Source organism: Lissotriton vulgaris, chromosome 9 (genome assembly GCF_964263255.1).
Source record: "Lissotriton vulgaris chromosome 9, aLisVul1.2, whole genome shotgun sequence".
Lineage (NCBI taxonomy): Eukaryota > Metazoa > Chordata > Amphibia > Caudata > Salamandridae > Lissotriton > Lissotriton vulgaris.
In genome coordinates, this window is record NC_141697.1 from 983,637,768 (window position 1) to 983,660,035 (window position 22,268).

At 41.1% G+C, this 22,268-nt stretch overlaps 1 protein-coding gene across 1 annotated transcript in view; it reads right to left on the bottom strand.

The window, feature by feature from the left end:
* Nucleotides 1-7,032: 7,032 nt before the first annotated feature.
* Nucleotides 7,033-22,268, bottom strand: part of LSMEM2 (leucine rich single-pass membrane protein 2) — a 68,261-nt gene continuing 53,025 nt past the window's right edge. The window contains exon 4 of the mRNA XM_086936816.1: nt 7,033-7,166. Coding sequence (XP_086792942.1) covers nt 7,033-7,166 — 134 coding nt within the window. The remainder of the gene's footprint in view (nt 7,167-22,268) is intronic.

A 22,268-nucleotide genomic window follows, 5' to 3' on the forward strand; every position in this document is an offset into this window, starting at 1 on the left:
GGTGCATTTCGTCTTGCTTGGGATACCGTGCCTTGACTTTATTGTTATGGGTTCCTACTCATACTTATTCGTGTATTTCTTTTCCTGATTAGGAGTTATTTTAGGGTACAATTCCCTTTGTGTGACATGGGTTCCCACCCATACTCTGTCTTTTCGGTCCAATTTGAAGGGATTTTTGAAAAGTTTAAAGTTTCTTATATCTCTTTTCACGAGTTTTCTCATTTTTGCTAGTTATTTAGCATTTTATTAAGTGCACAACGTGGCTTTCCACACAGTTTAGTATTTATTCTTACATTGCCAGTAAGTTCTGTTTCTATTTTGGTGCACTTTGTTTTTTTTCATAAAGAGATTATGCCTTATTATCATATTTAGCTTATGTTCTAGTTATATTTTAGTGCCTTCATGCATTTTTTTTTAGCTAAATATGTTCTATTTTCATTGTATTTTGATTAACTTTTCTCACTGTTCCCATTGCATTACTTATTTGTATTATGTTTATGGTTAATAGTGCCTTGATGAGGTTATCCCAATTTGTTCCTCATCTTCTTTTCTGTTTTCTTCTTCTTTCTCTGCTTTTCTGTGTTCTATAATTTCCATTTCTCTTCGTTCTCCATTCATTCCTGTTCTGGCCAGTAGGTATGCGTTGGAGTTGTGTTTCGTATTTTCTTCTTTTCTTTTCTTTTCTGCCGTTGTGTGAGAAGGGAGGATGGTCTGTATGTTTGGTTCTATTCTCCTATTCCTATTTCTGGATTGCTTCTTTTCCTTTTTCTGGATTTCTATTTCTGGTTTGTTCCTATTCCTACTTCTGGATTGTTTCTTTTCCTATTTCGTTAATTCTTTCTTTCTTGTGCTCTCTTTTCTTGATTTCATTCTCTGCTTCTAAAATGATGTTTCTAACTTTTAAATTTTTATATAAGAAAGGGGGATATGTAATAACCTATCATTCCCTATGTGATGCATTTATACCATCTTTAGAATGTTCATAAATGCTGCAGTCAGAATGTTAGTACTCTGACTGCAGAGTGACAGTTTGCATGGGCTGAGCACCTGGATAGGAGCTCCTGGTGGGGTCTCCCCTAGGTCCCTTAAGTCCCTTATTGAGCTTGTACCTGACTTAACTTATCTGCTCAATAAAACTACATGAAAACTACCTTCAAGCGTGGACCTATTTTCTACAGATTCCTTCTTTGAAAATGTTTTGCTTCACTGTTCACAAAACTACTTGATTACACTAAGTCTCCTCCTTCCCCCGATGGGCGTCTCTGATGTGCACTCATTGACGGACCACTACCTAGACACCATGTCTGCCATAATCAATGAAGCCGCACCCCTGCAACTGAAGAGAGTAGCCACCAAGAACTCGAACCCATGGTACGATGGCAGCCTCAATGAAGATAGACGTGCTATGCGCATGGCTGAGCGCTCGTGGAGATCGGACCCCTCAGCACTGCACCTTAGAACGCTCAAGAGTAAGAGAAACGCTTACTTCAGAAAAATCAAACTCTCGAAATCAGTCTTCTTTAGCCAACAGCTGGATCAAGCTAAAAACCGTCCTAAAAAACTGTTCGAGTTAGTCAAAACCCAAACCAAAACGCAACCTCCACAATCTAACAACTCAACAAAGGCTATTCCAAGTTGTGAAGACTTTTCTGCTTTCTTCAAGCAAAAGAACGACACTATAAGAAGTGATCTCCTCAAGGATGTAAGTCGATACTCCGGCTCCATAGCCATAACTAACACTCAACCTAAAAACAACGCTTCCTGGTCGTCCTTCGACACCTATTCTGAAGAATCAATCCACAAGCTGCTTGTCACCTTGAAACCCGCCAATCACCACACAGACCCCCTACCTGCCAATGCTGTTAAAGTCCTCACCCCCCTGTTCCTCCCACTCTGGACTAAAATCATCAACTGTTCCTTGCAACAAGGGCTCATCCCAGACCCCCTCAAGATTGGGCAAGTCACGCCTATACTCAAGAAACCCACAGCTGACCCGACCGACCTAAACAACTATCGTCCCATCACCAATATCCCCACTCTGGCAAAACTGTTAGAAAAATGCGTACAACTCCAACTGACAAAACACATTGAGCAGTTTGAGCTCCTCAACTCTCACCAGTCAGGATTCAGAGCAAAGCATAGCACGGAAACGGCCATGACACACATAATTGATGACGCCCTCCAAATCCTTGATCACAATGAGTCTTGCCTCCTCATCCTTCTTGACCTCTCCTCAGTATTTGATACGGTCAAACACGAGAAACTACTGGAGCTCCTAAACACCAGAATGGGCATATCCGGGACTGTTCTCAAATGGTTCACATCCTTTCTGCACAACCGGTCTCAGAAGTTCAAGATCAACAACGCACTGTCCTCGCCTGTGCCAGTAACACTGGGCGTCCCACAAGGTTCCTCACTATCCCCCACACTGTTCAACCTCGTCATGGAACCACTCACCACCTTGCTTCAATCTTCAAAGGTACACTTCCATATGTACGCCGATGACACTCAGCTCTACCTCAAGCTTCAATCCCCTGAAGACGTCAAACTGTTGAATACCACACTAAGAAAGACCCAAGCTTGGCTGGCCGACAATCATCTCAAACTAAATGCTCTGAAAACTGAGTTCCTTCTGATCTCTCCTCCTACGAAAAAGGCCATCACCCAAACATGGCTCAATCATCTAACCGCACTCAATGTCCAGCCCACCATCGTGGACTCCGCGAAATCCCTTGGCATCACACTGGACTGCAATCTCGACATGCAGCAGCATATTAGCAAAGCAACTAAAGGAGCCAACTTCCAAATCAACACGCTGAGAAAACTCAAACCCTTTCTTCCACCCAAGGACTTCCAAACGGTTGTTCAAGCCTTAGTCATTCCTCGGATAGACTACGGTATTGCGGCTCTCAGCGGGCTCCCCCTTACAACAACGGCTCCCCTAAGAGCCTCCCTGAACGCGGCCGCAAGACTCATCACTGGCTCAAGAAAACACTCGCATATATCCCCTGATTTAAAAGCCCTAAAGTGGCTGCCTATTGAAGCCAGAATTCAGCTGAAAATTGCCTGTATGACGCACTCGGCCATACACCACAAGTCACCTAACTACCTCACTCAAAAGCTGACCATATCAGGAGGCTCAAGATCCAACAGAAGCACAAAAACCCTCCTCCTGAAACCACGGAGATTCCGGAAGGAAAAAACATACAAACGCTCCTTCTCAGGAATGGCGCCTAGGATCTGGAATGCACTCCCGCCAGAAACTAGGCTTATCCCTTCCACTGTACTCTTCAAGAAAGAGGTGAAGGCCATCCTTCAGGCTAAATTCACCTGAATACTATTGTTACTGGAACAATGACAGTACTTGGCTCCTACATTAGCGGCCTTCTGATTGCTTACCTATGCGAGTCTCTTTTTTTGACTGCTTTCGGATCTAAATCATCACACGGATGCTATATTATTGGTTTCCAACTTGGCTAGTGGGTTGTACACTATGCCTTCAGTGCCTCACTAACTTGCAACGCACCCATTACTGACTACTACTCTGCTTTCACATTGTGTTTACTCACCCTCTGGGGTGCTATAATCTTACCCGATTAGACATTGTACTACTTCCATATTATTGTTTCTTGATTGTTATTAGTCTGCATACTCTTTGTGATTGTTACCCTATTTTGCAACTCACTGACTATTGAATTTTATATTGTTTCAAGAGTTTTGTTTACCCTACCTACTGTCTCTGTAAAGCGCTCTGATATCTGCAAAGATCTTGTTCGCGCTATATAAAACTTTTAATAAATAAATAAATAAATAAAGCAGCAGTTCTCTCAAGAGGGCACTCAGACTTTAGAAGAATTGCAAAAATTATTTTCAATTGTTTTCAATCTTGGAATGTCTCCTAGGGAGACACATATGTAATAGATATGAAATATACAACACTGCTCTGGATGGCTGGTTCATAATGTTAAGAGGTGCTTTCGGGGATCATTCAGTGGGAATACATGTCGAACCTGAAATGGAAGCCACTTGTAAGTGCAGAAACAATGAGGAACACTTATTATAATAAGGTCCAAATTTACTAACATTTTGCATCATGGTTGTACCACTTTGTAGCGCAACCATGACGCAAAATGCAAGTAGATATTTACAAAGCCATGCTAGGGTCAATCTGCGCCACCTCGCGTGGCTTTGTAAAAAAAAAAAGAGATGTAACGCAATGCCGTGACTTACATTGCATTGCGTTACATTTCATTCTGGGTGCATCCACCCATGGATTTCACGCAATCCCAGATTTACACATGTTTTGTAAACCTGGGATTGCGTGAAATTACTACGCCTCCTAGAAGATGGCGTAACGAAGAGAATACTTTATTCTCCACGTTATTCCCACTTTCTATCTGTGCTGCAGATTGCAGGAAAATTGCACGAGAGGTTGTTTTTGTGTAGGAAGGTATGCCTTCCTACACAAAAACAATTCTCCTTACAACACAGGCACACTTGCCCCATGATGCAAGGGTGCCTGTGTTGGTGCTAGGCATGCCTAAAGTGCACCATCCAAAGGAGAGAGCAGAATTGTTCCATATCTTAGTAAATATGCCCTCTCCCTTTCACAATGCAGCCCAGCAACGTTGCTTGCTGCCTTGCGTTGGGTGAACGTTTAGTAAATATGCCCCAAAGTGGTCAAACGCAGGCATATTTCTGTCAAATGCATCATTGTATATATTATACACAAACTATTTTACTCTGGGAAATAGAAAGCACAGCATTGGTCAATGGTATTACAGTGCTTCCATGTAAGACACTTTATTGCTAGAAGATCATCTTTCTATTTAATAAAGCATTCAATGTAGATTCCTCTTGTACCAACGTTACAATGTAAAAATAGCTCGTCAATAGTGACACAGAATATGTTTTATAATTTGCCTATAGTTGTTTAATGCTGTGCTATTTTGTATTTCCTTACCACGTAAATGTAGTCAACGTTGCCGCATAATTAGCCATCCATTGCTGCACAATTCCAGTGACTTTCATATAAGTTCCTTTATCTGTTGCCCTATATTCACTTTTCTTCTGCAGTAATCCTTCGAACGTTCTACCTTAATAATTCAGAACATAGTTTACTTATACAGGCAGAGTTTTACACTTGTTTGTAGATAGCACAGACACTCCTAGGAATAGCACTGTATAAAAATAAAATAATTAAAAAAGAAGCAAAAGAGCCGCAGAAACTAGAGAGATCCCGTGGGGTGTCTAAGAGTAGGTAAAAAGGTGAGGGTAAAACTGAGGGTTTTCTTAAAAACTATGCTGGCGAGGCCAGAAAGCTGACTCCACCTGCTTTAGACTCTTTCAAACTTACTGATACATTGAAGAATTTATGGATGGGGTCCGTAAGGAGAACCTTGTCTCCAGCACAGGACAGTTCAGTTGTAAGGAGAGCAGAGGAGAGGTCAGAGTGAGGGCTATGAGTGTGAAGTGAACATTCTTTACTAAAATTGGCCTTCGTTGGAGCCCTACCGAGACTGGATGTCTGCTCTGCAACTTTGCAGGCCACTACACAGGCAGTGAGCCACAGAGCGACTTTATAAACCCAAGCTCGGTGCAGCCTGGCAGATCTTTTAGAGTCCTGTGACATGTGTGAGACATCCAGCCAGCCCTCGGGTTTCTCTATGCCAATACATATCCAATTTTTGTGGGAAAAGTAAAACTGCAAGTACCAGAATGCAATGTAACGTGAGAAGAAAATCTAGTTCTTGCTGATCTTAACATACCTGACGCCCTGGGGAAAGCTATAGTACTGACCCCACAGTTGGGAATATTAAACATTTGGGAGGCTTCTGACCTGACTGAAGTCGAGCAGCAATTCACAACACTGGGATACACGCTAGTAAAGAGAGAATTGGCTAAGGGTTGGGGGAGTATAAACCCTCCTCGTGTCACCCTATGGATCACAGAAATGGATAGATGTATGCTGGCAGAGACAGAGGTCTACAAGGCTCGGGATGCCCCAAAAAATGGGATAGGAAGTGGTCACAGTGGAATAAATATAGGGGAGATCTCTGTGTGTCGCCTACTGTTGAAATGGAGATGCGTAGACAAGAGAGACTTGTAGGAGATATGTAATGTGTACCCATGATTAATGTTTTGTGGGATCATTTGGCTGAGAACATGTACTATGTTGTCCAATCATGTAATGTATGACTGTAATTTAAACAAATAAACAAAGTTTATATAAAAAAAAGGATATGTTAAAAGTAAAAAAAAAAACATACCTGACATGCAACCAACCACACAAGAGCAATGCCATAGACATGTAGGTATTTGGCTCATAGTTAAACACAGGTATCTTGATATGACCGAGACCTCCAGTCCTGCAGGACTTAAACCTGCCCGGCTGATCAGCGCCGTCTAAAAGGATTTGGCATGCTGACTGGGGGCCCCATGAGCATAGGGCCCCCATAATAATCTATGCACAGACCAGAATTTAATATAAATGTATTTTATCGATAATTTACATTTTTATTCTGGTGAGTGGTAGTGTAGTCAGGGCCCAGTGCACTGCTTTGCCCGGGGGCCTATAATGCTGTTAAGACGACCCTGCTGCTTAGTTCATCTAGTATCAGAAAGAGCAGACTGGCAGGTGCTCAGCCACCTCACCGTTCATCATGGGTAGTCTTTCAAGGCCAGGGCTTCCTTGTGACAACCTAATGCATTCTGGGAGTTGTAATCTTGGTTTGTTTCCATTGAACCAATTAAACCATCACACCTGTCACTAATAACTGGTAGTGGAATATCCCAGGACTGAAAACAATGTGCGGGATGATACGTAGAGAGGCGCCCACTCGACACTCCAGAACCTTCAGAAGATGGCATCAGCCTCAGCAAGCTGGCAATGCCAATGAAGATGTGCCACTCTGGTTCTCCTCTGCCAATGCGTACTTTGATGCACTTGCGGGCTCTGCGGCATACCAAACATCTTGTAGTCAACCTCTTGGTGGGGCCACATCCTGAAGACTGTTCCAGCAGAAAATGACATCAGGTGGGGCCAAGAGGCTCACTGGCATTCAGCCTCTGCCACAGCTGCGAGCTGGCAAGCCTCAGGCGCCGGATGGACTCCTCCTGGTAGGCCAACCGGTGGGAGAGGAAAAGGATGGACTCGCTGTGTTCAGCTGAGGGACAAAGGAGAAGGCAACACATTCAGTCTGAAGATAGACGCTCTTCAACACTCGGCAGTAGTAGGACGCATAAAAACATGTTGTGACAAAAAAACAGGCAGGATTGTTCAGATTTCAAAACCACCAATAAGCATAATGATGACATCACTTGAGATCAGATCACACCAACTTAGTATCAATGATATCACAGGAAGTTGCATCACATGTCCTGACCCAGATCAGAAGAAATAACATAACAGTGTGTATTTAAAGCCAGATAGAATAAACACCGTCATAGGAAATAAGTAACTTGGTATAATGAATGCCTTTTGAACACTCTGGTCAGGATTAGCCTCACTTACATATATCTTCTCTCATGAATAAATAAATGCAGGGCAGTGGCTTCAGTCAGCAGCTTCATTGGCGGCTGAGAAGCATGCATGTCAAAGAAATATAAGAGCTCCAGGGGGTTGTGGTAATCCTTTTCCTCCAGATGGAGCTGGCTTTCATTATTTAACAGGTTTAATCCACAGTCACCCCAGAAGTTAGTGGGATGACTCTAGTAAATCTGTAGACTATAGTTCGGCTGAACAAGCAATGATGTATCTTCATGCTATACCTCCTGAAAGGATGCCCTGCCCCTACAAGAAACCTGTCTGAATTGCAGGGGACTATTCCGATTTCTTACCGGCAATCTTCATTATCCTTAGTCCATAACGTCCTCGTTACATTCATTACTATTGGGTGGAGCAGTTGAGTCCAATATACGCTCACCATAATGGGTGTCGATCATAGAACCAACTACCTACAGCTCCTGCTTATCCTACTAAGCCTTAGATTAGGCCAGCCGGACAGGGAGGATAGACAGGTCGTTATGCCTGTGATGAGGCACTACAAACTAAGCATTATGAAGATTAAAAGTAAATAATCGGGGCACTATGCCAACTTCCAATGTCCTCATCCCCGTTACAACTATCAAAGTATACGAAAGCTCTGCTGGCCGACAATTCTATTATTAACAACATATCACCATCAAATACAAACAAAGTTAAATCATGAAAACAGATTTACAAATTTCAAGAAATCGAATTTCGGCTCATTTAGATTCTGGAACCTACGCTTGTTAGTCCCAATTTACCATCACTTATTACCAACCACTGAATTTTATACTCATTCAGAATAGTCTGAGGAGATGCCCTTGTGCCAGCTCTGCCAAATATCCTCAAACAAACATATTCAGTTCAGCACAGGCAGCAGTCCTACCTCTAGTAGATCTTCCTGTTATATTCTAGGACAATAAAATCTTAGCAAATTCGTAAGCAGGTGATCAAGTTTCTTAAACGTGTGCGTTCCAATTAAATTACTACAGCTCTCTTAATAATAAAATGTAACAACATCTGATCCTGAGAAGCAGGAAATACATTGCAGGAATCATTTCCTGATCTCTAAGTGCTAGAGATGGAACCTTTGGGAGAAATTCAGGATTTGAATGTAACACAATACTATCCTCTAAAACTCTGAGGTAAGTAGGTTGGCATTAGAAAGCTCCCGACTCCCAAATTCTCCTTGCAGACGTAATAGCCACTAAGAACACAACTTTAAGGTATGACATTTTAACATAATAGACTTAATATGTTCAAATGGAACCCTTGAAGAACCTTAAGAACTAAAGGTAAATCCCAAGGTGGAAACAATGGAGGGGCCTTAGGCCTAGGTAAAACCTTTGAAAAGTCTGTTTCTAGTTGTTTGTTCTTAGAAAACGGTGCCCGAGGCTCTCTAAAGCCTCTACTTGCGGCACATTGTGCTTTTAGAGTAGAGACAGCCAATCCCATCTGAAATTCCTCAAAGAATAGCAACAGCATATTGATTACACACTCCACAGGCAACACAGATCTAACTAAGCCTGAAAACTCTTCCAAATTATTAAATTAAGCTTTCAATGTGGAAGGAAATCTACTTTGCTGAATGGAAAGGTCAACATGATCTGGAATACCCTTCTTTAACAGCCCTATAATTTATATCTACATACCGATAAAGATAAATTCCAAAGAGAAAGGGACCACAGTGATAGATTTGAAGTAGCTGAAAGACAGATTTTCCAGCAAAGAGATAGAACTATGGATGGTAGAAGAGGGAACCATGACCTTCTGGGTCAGAATGGTATCACCACAATCCCCTCTGCTGCCTCCATCTTAATTCCCAATACTAGCAGCCAAATTTGAGGAAAGGAGAGCAAGGCATAAAGAAGAAGAGGAGGCCAAGGTATAGTTAGAGCATCCTCTCCTCATGCACCGAGAACAAAATGTCTCCAACTGGGTACTGAGAGGAGAGGCAAAAGGGCCTATTAATGGATTCCCAAATATGTGACAAATCTCCTGACACACAATGGGATTCAGACACAGATCCTGAGAAGTTGGGAATTTCCCACTTCAGGAATCTGCTGTTAAGATTAGCCTTTCCCTTTATGTACTTGGCAGTTAGAGATAGAAAAGTTTGTTCCAGCCAATTTCCCATTCTCATTGCCACCACATTCAGAGATCAGGACTTTGCCCCTCCCTGTCTGTTCATTGTAACCTGATTGTCAATCTGATCAGGACATAATGGTGTAACAGAATTTCCTTGAAATGAGTCAAGGCTTTCCATATAGCAGTCAAATCCCTCCAATTTGAGTATTGTTGTCGTTCCATTACAGACTATCTCCTTTGTGCTGCCTGATTTGTCAAAGTTGCAAACCTGTCCATCGGCACAGGAGTTTAAAATGGGCAAAGGAAGCGAGAAGGGAAATCCAGGTAATAACAGTGAGTTTAAATGTGAGCTCAACACAGCACCCCCTGGATGTAGAATTTACAAAGATGTCACTTAGGTACCAAGGCATGGAGCAGTCAAGGAACAATGACCTAGAATATATGAGGAAGAAAAAATCAGCCCAATGTACCTAGAAACCTTACCAAACTATGTGCTTCAGTGCAAAATCCTAAGGATACGGATTGACATTAACCCGTGGTTAATGGATGGGAAAATAAAGGCAGAAATGTTACACCCAGATGGAACAGGCAAATGTGGCCTTGGGACCAAATCTGAAATCCAGCATATATTGCTAGATTGCCTTGAAGTTTTAGAATTGAGAACATTATTTTTACGCCCAGTATTTTTAAAATACGGAATAAGGTCACGAGCCCAAGCCATTGTGTTACTGACATAAATGATAAATCTTGACATTGCAATTGCACTAGGAAGCTTCATGAAAGGCTTAAATCGTTTTGTATGGGATAAACTTAAGCAAGGGTAGAAATGTTATCTATTCTTAAAATCCCACATCCCGAGTATATAAACATTGAAGCTTATGGAACAGTCATAGATCCAATGGTTTTAATTAACCGCTGCTAAAATGGAAGGATGTGGACAACGAATTCCCTTTTAAAGAGAGTCAAACGATACCGCTGTTTAACTATTTTTATGTTATTTTAATTATTTAACTGTATATTGTATTGTATTGTAATTGCATTTATATAGCGCTTACTACCCCTGATGAGGCATTGAAGCGCTTTTTTGGCGAGTAGCCCGCTACTCTGGGACCCATAGAGGATTAGTGTTGAATTAGTATAGTGAAACATGCAAGTACATTTTAAGTGGTGGATAGGTTAGTCAGTTATTTGGATTTGGAATGATAGCAGAAGGATAGAGGAGGACAAAGGTTTGTATTTATATAGCGCTTGTTGACGCACGCTATTCAGGAAGCTTACAAAGGATTAGTGGTGAATTAATATGGTGAAATATGAAGTAATTTCAGTGGTGGATATTAGTCAGTTACTTGGAGTGAGAAGGATAGCGGAGGGATAAAAGGGGAAGAAAGATTTGCATTCATGTAGCACTTGTTACCCCTGATGGGTGTTGAATCGTTTTTCTGGCGAGTAGCACGCCACTCCGGAACCCATAAAGGATTACTGTTGAAAATTAGTAAAGTAAAAAAAATATGAAGTAATTTGAGTAGTGGATATGTTATTCAGTTATTCGGGTAGTATATTAGTATAGTTTAATATGGAATTTGAGAAGTGAACATGTTAGTCTGTTAATTTCGATTGAAAAGAATAGTGGAGGGATAAAAGAATGAAATATTTTTTTTATTTTTTATTTTTTAGGTCTTAGCAATAGGAGGAGGCTTTTGGATGAGTGAAAATAAGTTTTGGAGGGGAGGACTCAGAGGAAAGAGCTTAGAAAGGTTTGTTTTAGGGGATCGGTATAGTAAAAGAGGTGTCAGATGATACAAGGAGGGGTAGAGTAGGAGAGAGTCTAGAAAGGGTTATTTTAGCAATCATTGTAGTGGTATGGGGTTTGGGATAAATGAGAGAGGAGATGTAGAGGATATATTGATAGATGTATAGGACGAGAGATAGGGTAGTGCATTGGAAGGAGTAGTAGAAGAAGTTTTAGATGAGTCAGAAGGTTGGGCTACAAGACATATTGAGCGAAGTATAGGCTGAGAAATAGGGTAGTGCATTGGAAATGCTGAATTAGAAGAAAGTGATAAATATGTAGATCCATAATTACATTGAACGTAGATAGATACATAAAGGAGGTAAGTATATGTAGATTAAAGATATTGATAAAGGCACAGGATGAGAAATAGGGTAGTGCATTGGATATGCTTTTTCAGAAGAAAAGTAACAGACACACAGATCCAAGTACATGGAAGGTACATAGATGCACAATGGAAGTATGTACATGTAAACCAAAGATGATTTTTATTTATTTATTATTATTTTTTCTCTCAACAACATAATTATTTTACATGTTTATACAAAGTAATACACAAAGATAGGTACATATCTATAGTGAAAAAAAATGCTTGTATACAGAGGGATATGCTGTAAATTTGTTTGCGTATTGTGCTTATGTGGGGAAGAGCCAAATCTTGAGTAGTTTTCTGAAGATAAGGTGGTTGTCGGTGGACCTTATGTTGGGGGGTAAAGAGTTCCATAGTTTGGCTGCTTGAACAGAGGAGGATGTGCCACCCATGATTTTTTTCTTGTATGGTGGGATTTTGAGGCGAGATGCTCATTTAGAGTGGAGGTTCTCTTGTTGAATGTGTTTGGTGATTTTATTCCTGATGAAGAGTGGTCCCATTCCATGTATTGCTTTGTGGGTGATACAAAGCAGCTTGAACGTGGATCTTCTGGCAACCAGTAACCAATGCAGGGCTTTCAAGGCAGGGGAGATGTGGTCTCGCGGTTTGATATGCAAGAGTAGTCTGGCAGCCGAGTTAAAGGTGATCCGTGGTAGAGGCTATTGGCGTAATCGAGTTTGGACAGAACAAGGGAGATGGTAGCTTGGACCTTGTGCGGAAATCCCAAATGAGGGAAAATTCGTCGCAGCGTTTTTATAGTAGCAAAGCTTGATCTTGCTAGTCTATCCACTTGGGCATTCATCGACAGCTTGGAGTCCATGGTCATTCCGAGGTTTCTTACTTCCTTCGATACTTTAGGCAGTGATCCCAGTTCATCAGGCCATGCGGCAAGCGGGTTGTAATGTTTCCAATCGCCACACGTGAGTATTTCAGTTTTTGAAGCATTCAATTTGAGATGGCTCCAGGTCATCCACTGATCCACGGCTCTGAGACAGCTGGAAATTGGTGATTTTTCAATGTCTTTGGGGCATTCCAGTTGAAGGAGTTTTTGCGTGTCATCTGCATAGTTATAGCATGTGAGGTGAAATCTATTGATCAGTACTGGTGATGACTTCATGTATATGTTGAAAAGCATGGGCGAGAAGATAGAACCTTGAGAGACCCCAGCTTTTGTAGAGTATGGTTTGGACGAGAAAGGTGGGGTATGGATGACATTAGTTCTGTTTCGAAGGTAGGAAGCTATCCAGTCTAAAGCAGTTCCCTCTATGCCGGCTTCATAGAGTTTTTGTTTCAGAGTGTCATGGTCAACCGTGTCAAAGGCAACTGAGAGGTCCAAGAGGAGTAGCGCAGCAACCCAATTGCGGTCAACTGTATTCTTTAGGTCATCCCAGATGGCAAGGACGTAATCCTGTTTGGAAGTCTGGAAGTATGTCATTCTCTTCAATGAATTTTGACATCTGGGCGAACACTGCTCTTTCTATCAGTTTGCCCAGGAACGGTCCATTTGTAATGGGTCTGTAGTCGTCAGGGTTCAGCGGGTCCAAGTTTGTTTTCTTCAGTAAAGGGCGTATGTATGACTTTCTAAGTTCTTCTGGAAATATTCCAGTAGTTAAGGAATCGTTGATGATTCTTCTTACTGGAGTGGCAGCAGAGGTTGTTAAAAAAATTGTCTTGAAAGTTTGTGGCGGACAGGGGTCAGAAGGGGTGCCTGCAGGCCTGCTTGCTTTGACCAGGTCCATAAATTCATCGTGTGAGATGTGTTGGAAGGAATGGAGAGGCTTGATTAGAGCATTCTGGATTGTTGTTTTGTACAAGGGTTAGTGCTGGTGCTTTGTTTCTGTTTTAAGTATGATTCCAATGTGTCTGCTTTGTCCGTGTAATGATTTGCCAGTTTGTCTGTGAAATCTTGAGTAACAGGATGAGTTCCTTCTAGGCAATTTGGTTTGCGAAATTCATTGAGTATTTTATAGAATTCTTTATTTGCACATTTAGCATTTTGAATTCTGTCTGAATAGTATCTTTTCTTAGCTTTTTTGATAGCAGACTTGTATAATCTGTTAATTTTCTGTAGGTGAGGTTTGTCTTCTTTGGCGTTTGTTTTGAGCCAGGTACGTTGCAGCTTTCTAATTTGTTGTTTTATGTCTTTTATTTCTATGTTTCTCCAAGGCGCTTTTTTCTTTTGTTCTGTTGTGTGGTTTTGAGTGGTATCAGGATGTCAAAAGCTTCCTGGCAGAAGGCATTTGATGTGCCAAAATGCATTGGGAGAGATGAAATGTTTACCACAATAATGGAAATGAAAATATTGGTTCATGAATAAAATGACCAGTGATACACATGATCCACGAGATGGATAAGTGATGAAATAAAACGTGAAGTTTAATAATCAAATTTTGGTACGAATTTATTGAACCTCTACACACGAGGATTTAAAGGAGCCCGGGGGACATACCCCAAACACATGGGGGTGCATCCACATAAAAGCTTCTTGTAGCCACTCATATAGATTTTGAACAGAATTTATGCTTTCCAGATTTGTACTGGATGTTAGTTGTGTTTCCAGGTGTTCCAAATTGAGTTTGTTCCACGGCCGATAGGTGGATGGATGTAAGGTAGTTTTAGGTGAGTCGCTTAGCATTGTTTTATGTTGGAAGGCAAGCAAGTGGTGGTCTGACCATGTGACTGGAGTTATAGTTTGAAAGGTAACTAGTTCAGTATTAGCAAAAATGACATCTAGGATATGTCCAGCGGTGTGTGTCGGATTGTGGACAATCTGATGCAGGTTCAATGAGTCTAGGCCGGTGATTATAGTTTTTGGATGGGTCATATTGGGTTTATCAAACCAAATGTTAAGGTCACCCAGAATGCATAGGTTGGAGTGTATTGTTATCAGATTTGAAACTGTGTCTAGAAGTGTGTCTGGGAATGTTGCCTTGCTAGGTGGAGGTCTGTAAAGGAGAAGGATGTATTAGTTGATTTTTACGGTTCATGTGATCCTTTTATGTATGGTTTTATTGTGTGTATGAGATTTCTTTGTGTTTAAAGACAATGGTCTAAATAAACAGAAAATAAATTATAAACCAGAACCAGTCTATCAGGTTGGCATCTGTTGTTACTTTGAGTGGAGGATCTGCTGCCCCTTTGTCAAAGAATCCTTCTTTAGCCACCACTGAAGTTGAAGCAAAATGTGTTGTGTCACTGTAATCTGTCTCTTGAATTCCATCAATGATGGTCTCCAATATTTTAGCAGATGAATCGAGTGACGGCTTAGGTGTGGCCTGGCTCATGGTACAAGGAACACCTATGAGTCCATGTATCCTTGAACCTTTAGCCATAATCTCACTGATACTTGACCCCGAGACAAGTGCTTTCCTCAGTCTCTCTGCTCTTTTAGTGGAAGGTACAGTATTCCCATATTTGTCCTGAAATTTGTGCCAAAGAATACCTGATCCTGTGAATGTATAAGATGACACTTTGAAAAGGTAAAAAGAAGACCACACTTGGATAGAGATGTCATCACTGTCTCCAACTCCTTTAGTGCCAATTCCTTTGAGGGTGCTGCAAGGAGCTAGTTGTGTAGACACAAGAAGACTAAAAGGGCTTGAACATGCACTGGAGGAGCATTCATTTTTGTGAAGACTCTTGGAGCAGATCTGATCCCAACGGGCAAAACCTAGAATTGATAATGTTTTCCAAAAATGGCAAACCTAAGGATCTTCTGATGAGACATTGCTGTAGGTATATGGAAGTAAGCATCCATCAGATCCAGTGTCGCTAAAAATTAATCAGGCAAAATTAGGGCACAATCCAATGCAATGTCTCCATCTTGAAGTGGATCCTTGTTTATTCTCATTAGATCCATGTTCAACATGAATCCTCCTGTTGCTTTTTAAACAACCAATGTCCTTGAGAATGTCCCTTTGCTCTGTTGGTTTTTCGGTGCTCAAGTTATTGCTCCTTTCAGAATCAGAGATTGAATAGCAGATTTCATAGCTTACACAAGTTTATAGGATCCCAAGGGTCTGTTGTATGAATCCAGGAGAGTGAAGACTATCTTTACCACTCCTGAAGAAAATGTTAAATTCTTCTCCCCACCTGCCACTCTAGTCCAGTCTTTTCAAAGCCAGCAACACTAAAAATGTTTAAGAGAAGATGTCTTATTCCTCAGCCTAGGTTGATTCATGAACCCTCTTCCTCTTTGTTTTCTGGGATAACAATTTGATTGCCTTAGTGAAGGATGTCTAAATAAAGATCTCAAAAGATTCTGGTTAGCCGAAGAGGAGGAAGATTGTCTAAAGGAGAAAGAATGTATGCTATTTTTCCTGTAGCTCCCATCCAAACAGCTTGTTTCCATCAAAGGGTAGCCATTTTTGTGAGCAGAATCCGTATGCTGATCTCTGAGAAAACAAATTCTTCTAGCCATCACTTTGGCTCCCTCAGACAAAGCGACTGCTTTAAGAAACTCAGATGAAATGACTGAGAGACATTCAACTTGTTCCTCTAGATTATCCCAAAGTGAAGTACACTTAGTGCTCTTTTGAAAAGTCTTAAAAAGTCAATGAAAGTCTGCAATAAGGCTCTGGCTAGTATAAGCCCCATTAATACCAGGCCTCATGGCGAGACTGGAGTGAACATATACTTTCTTTAGAGCGGAGCTAACCCTCTTGTCTGTAGTGCCCTTCAACATGTTCTCTTTCACAATGGAAGATCTTTCCCCGGGGCTTGCCACTAAAGAATCCACTGCGACTGATTGAGAGATCTTCATATCTATTTCCTCAAATAGATTGAGTATCGACATGAAACGGGGACCATTATCTTATGGGTCCTGCCATTCATGAAGAATTACCTGTACCACATTTTGCCCTCCTCTTCGCTGACAACACCATACTTATATCCGCAAACACCCAAGGGTCTACAATGTCTACTAAATACATTCCAAACATATTGCAGCAAAAAAGGCCTTGAGATTAACACCAACAAAATGAAGTACATGGCCATAAACCCACACAAAACCTTTAAGGAAAACATGACTCTAAACGGCCAAAAATTGGAACTTGTTCAGAATTTTAGCTATTTGGGTGTTTCCCTGGATTCTAATCTATCATGGAGAACACAGATAGAAAAAAGTAAAATACCTTGAATGTAAAGCATGTTACCGATTTTGAAAAGGCATGGAAATAGTCTTAGCAAAGCAGTTTCGCCAGCATTAGAGGTTTTTAAGTTTAAAGCACAATCAGCAGCATTATATGGAGCTGAATTATGGAGACCCATATGCAAAAAAGTTTTTGATGTTGGTGAAAATAGATTTTATAGAGCGTTACTAACACTACCTGTCCGGACACCACTAATACCACTTATCTTAGATCTGAATATGAAATGCACCGACCACCATGGGATTCTGAGACCGTTGATGCTCTGGGTTAGACTCTGGTCGACCCCCGAGTTGTTAGATTACAAGGATGGTCTAAAAGAAATAATGGAACTGGACAACTGTAATATTATCGCATGGCTTAAGAATGTTAGAATTTGGTTAAACAAGATTGGTCTAGCACATTTCTGGGTTGACCTGTTAATACTAAACCGAAATTCGAGAAAAATGTTAAAATCATCGTTCTGGGCACATATGGAACATAGCATGTTAAATGAAAGAGTGAATGGATCATTAACAAGCAAGTTCCTTATGTTTAAAGATAGTGCTTGTTATGAATGTTTTTTAGATGAAGTATATCCACCACTTGCTAAAACACTATATATGAAATATAGATATGGTATCTTGATGATAAATACAAGTGTAGCAAGGCGGTCAAACGATAGTAATGACTTATGCACTTTATGCTCAGGCAAGGTTAAGGAAGATGATTTGCACATTTTTTTTTGTCCGGCCTATGCGGCCCCCAGAAAAAGGTGGATCAGACCACTCTGCTTAAATATAGGTGTAAGATCATATAAAGAGGCAGGAAGGATTTTGAAAACTGATACTTGTCAGGTCATTATTTTTGGTGTTAGTAGGTTTTTGCTAGCTATACATTTTATAAGAACTAAAGCTGGTCTGAAATTTTAGAGAAGTTCCTTGTTTGGGACCTAAGAGTTGCACTATGCTAAAACATTTATAACCGTATTATTAATGAACATATAGTGTATATATAATAAATATTGTAATCACTGTTAGTCTTAGATTGTCTAGCATAACTATGGATTTATCTCCGAATGTTATATGTTTTTACTTGTACACATGCCTTTTTAAACTATTTAAACAAGGTTTTTAATGAAATGATAAATGCCCTCACAATTGCCTTCCTGTAACTGCACTTTATTTCATTTGGTATTTTGCAATAACATCAACCACGTTTTAATGTATATGTATGTGTTTTTTTAATGCATCTTTTATGGTACTAATGTACCGAAATGAAGATTATGAAATTAAATGAAATGAATGATGCTGTACTCGCCGGAGGTCCAAGACCAGCAGGGACCACATTCTACTTCCTCGCTTCAGTCATAAGACATGAAAAACAAATAGGAAGTGTTGTGGGTATTAAGGGGCATATTACCAACAACTAGCGATAATTATCGCTATGTTGGTTTAGCAGCGATATTTTTATCGCCGAGCTGCGGCGATTTTTATCTCTTAGGAGCCTTGCTATTATCAAGGTTTATCTCCTAAGCGATAAAAATCGGCCGAAATCCATGAATATCGCTGTAAAGTCAGCGATATTCATGCATTACCGAGCTAATGCTCTTAGCCATGTTATCCACCTACCATTGGATAACATGGCTAAGAACTGCTCAGGGGCAGGTGTTAGCTTTTGGAGATATTCGCGCTTAGCGCAAATATCTCCAAAAGTTGGTAATAGGAGATAGCGATGGTAGTGACTGTTTCCAGTCGCTAACATCTTGGCACGCCCACTTTGCATGTCATTAGTGATAAATATCACTGACATGCAAAGCGGGGCCCAAGATGGTCGATATCTCCTACTAGCTGTCGCTAACTGGTGTTAGCGACAGCTAGGTAATAGGGAGATAATTTTATCTCCGCTTTCTTGATTTTTAAAGCTAAAAAAGTGGAGATAAACCCCCTTGATAATATGCCCCTCAGTTCTATTATCGACACCCATTGGTGGTGGGCAGGTCAACTACCAGTACTACAAGGGAAATAACAACCTAGGCGGAAGTTTTGAAAATGCCTACACAATGGTCACAGGACAAAAACAAGGGAGAGGCAGTTTCCAATGAAAATTATACTATTTTTGTATATACTAAAAAACTTTTATTATTAAACAAGACAAGGTAAAAATGCATAAATTTCAACACCAAATAAAATTACAATCAGAGAAATGAGTCACAGTAAAAAACACATAACATTTTTTTTCTTCTACATAACACAGAAGGATAATGTGTCAAGTTGTATCTCATGTGTCAGGTTGTGTGTCAACGCGTTTCGGCGGCCAGCGCCTTTATCAAGACAGAAGACAACTCTCTATAGCAGCGAGCAGCTCTTGGAGCCGATAAGTTATTATTCTATTTAAATCCTTAATTGATACAAACACATAACATAGATGGTGGAGCTCTAGAATCAACTTTGTTTTATATCTTATATGTTTAATCCATTCCTTGGTTAAGTGCTTAGGCTCAATGTTTGATATTTCGATGAACCTGATATTTAAAAACAAAATTGCACCGCCTCCACGGAAAACGACGAGTTGTAACAAATTGTAAAATAGCTTTTCGGTTGCTCCTAGTTATTGGATTCCTAGTCTGAAGACAGCAATAAACGTGGAGTTCTCAAGTCGATAGAATTATTTAATTTGACGCGGCGAGTTGTTAGGCTCACAGTCATGCGAACGAGCCAGCACTAAACTCGCAAGCAAAGTTGTTGTCGCTTATGTTGCCGAGGCGTAGTCTCGATATTGACACGCGCGGCGGGAACGGGTCTTTGGTTTCTACCGATATTTGTTTGGTCCTTGCGCGTGGAGGCGGTCGTCAGTTTCAAACGGATTTCAAAGATGCAATACCAGTACTACTACTTCCTGATTTTTTTTCTTGTCATGATTTGGGATCCACCTCAATAGAGATGACTGGGACAAGGACGTAGGAATAATCGAAACCTATGCACCCTCATTGCCACCTTCTGGAAACCTAAGTATGAGAGATAGTTGACTTCTGCTGCTATCCCATCTCATTTTGAGGACTACGGGGCATATTATCAAGGGGGTTTATCTCCGCTTTTTTGGCTTTAAAAGCCAAGAAAGCGGAGATAAAATTATCTCCCTATTACCTAGCTGTCGCTAACACCAGTTAGCGACAGCTAGTAGGAGATAGCGACCATCTTGGGCCCCGCTTTGCATGTCAGTGAAATTTATCACTAATGACATGCAAAGTAGGCGTGCCAAGATGAAAGCAACTGGAAACAGTCGCTAACATCGCTATCTCCTATTACCAACTTTTGGAGATATTCGCGCTAAGCGCGAATATCTCCAAATACTAACACCTGCCCCTGAGCAGTTCTTAGCCATGTTATCCAATGGTAGGTGGATAACATGGCTAAGAGCATTAGCTCGGTAATGCATGAATATCGCGGACTTTTCAGCTATATTCATGCATTTCGGCCGATTTTTATCGCTTAGGAGATAAACCTTGATAATAGCAAGGTTCCTAAGCGATAAAAATCGCCGCAGCTCGGCGATAAAAATATTGCCGCTAAGCCAACATAGCGATAATTATCGCTAGTTGTTGGTAATATGCCCCTACATTCTACATTTATGAGCAGAGCGAATGCAAAATGCGATTTAATTGTATGCAGTGTAAAAACTGGTAGCATTAACTTCTGGAATGTCAATATATTTATTTAATAGAACAAATTGAGGCACTTGTGTGTTGGGCACGTGAAGAATGAAAGAGAGAGAGAAAGAGAGAGAGAGAGAGAGAGAGAGAGAGAGAGAGAGAGAGAGAGAGAGAGAGAGAGAGAGAGAGAGAGAGAGAGAGAGAGAGAGAGAGACTGACTATCTCTCTCACTACTGGAATGGTAGCATATTGTACGAGGCAAGGCAGATTAGTATTTAGGTTAATTTTCAGGTCTGTGAGGACCCACTATCAGGACAGCAGTAAGGTTGCAGGATCATAGAGTTACACAAAAGCATCTCTGTGTCTTCAAGTATTGGCACAGCAGGGCTGGCTAAAGGTCGGGATCGAGGTGCCTTAATAAACCTGTGTATTCCTTATACTGAAATATTAGGGGTGTGAAATGAGCTGAACAGATGTGAAGTGGATGCAAATGTAGGAACCACTGTAGTGCTGCAGAATTGAGGTGCATGCTAGAGGTCTTCCATCTATATTGAATCATGAGAAGGGGTGGATGCTGCAGAGAATGACTGCTGTGCTTTTAAGACCTATGTGTAGGTCCTAGTATGTCAAAATGGTGCACTACCCTGACCTGGGCTTAATGAGGAGAAATACCTTTATTTGCCCTTGGGACTTCCTTTTACTATGTGTGATGCTTTCCACATCAGACATAGAAAAAGGAAACTGCATTTAAGGATTATTTTTGTGCAGGATTGGACCACATCCTGAACAAAACCATTCCTGTGCACAACACAGGCACTCTTGAAACAAGGTGCAAGGGTGCCTGCGTTGGCACTAAGCTCCAAACAGTGCTCTAGTGCAAGGACGAAGCAGAAGTGCGCCATATTTTAGTAGATATGGAACATTTCTGCTTTCTCCATTTCACGCAGTGCAGCAACTTTGTTTGCTGCCCTACGTTGCATCCGACCTTAGTAATTCTGCAGTTTGTGGTTCTAAGTGCTGGAATGGCAGAGTGCCATCAATCAGTTTTACAGTGCATCTGTATACAAGTGAGTGGGTCTGAGTTAACACTGGGTGTAGTTTGCGTAGCAGCGCTACACCACGTAGCTATGCGAAGTGCACTTTGCGAGCTACGCGCAGCTACGCGAACTGCATAGTGCACTGTGCAAAATGCTGTTCGCACTGATTTCACAGTGCTGGATGCTTGTCTGCACTGTGCAATCAGTGCAAACCGCATCTTGCACAGTGCAAGCGGTCATTTTCTGCCACTCGAGTAGATTTATACTCGAGCGACAGCTTTCTCAACGTGGACTGGTAGTTTGTCATCACGAGCGGTCGCTAGCATATGCAACCACTTGCAATGAGAAACCTGACCTCCCTGCGTTGAGAATCTCGCCAGGAGGTTTATTTTCTACGCTCGCGATTGGCACCTTAATGTTGCTGATCGCTAACGAAGAAAAGGTCTCGCCGGGATGTCATTTTACTCACTCGCGGTCACCAACTTGACGTTGAGGACCGCGAGCAAGCAAAAAATTACTGCTACGCTACGCGTGTTTGCACTGTGCTACGTGCAATTTGCGTAGTGCGAAGTAGCGTAAACTTTACAAACTGAATGCCTTGCTGTGATTACAGTGAGTAGAGGGACATATGAAGTCAGGACTGAGGTGCAGTTGTCGAGTTATCTATTTCTCATGGGT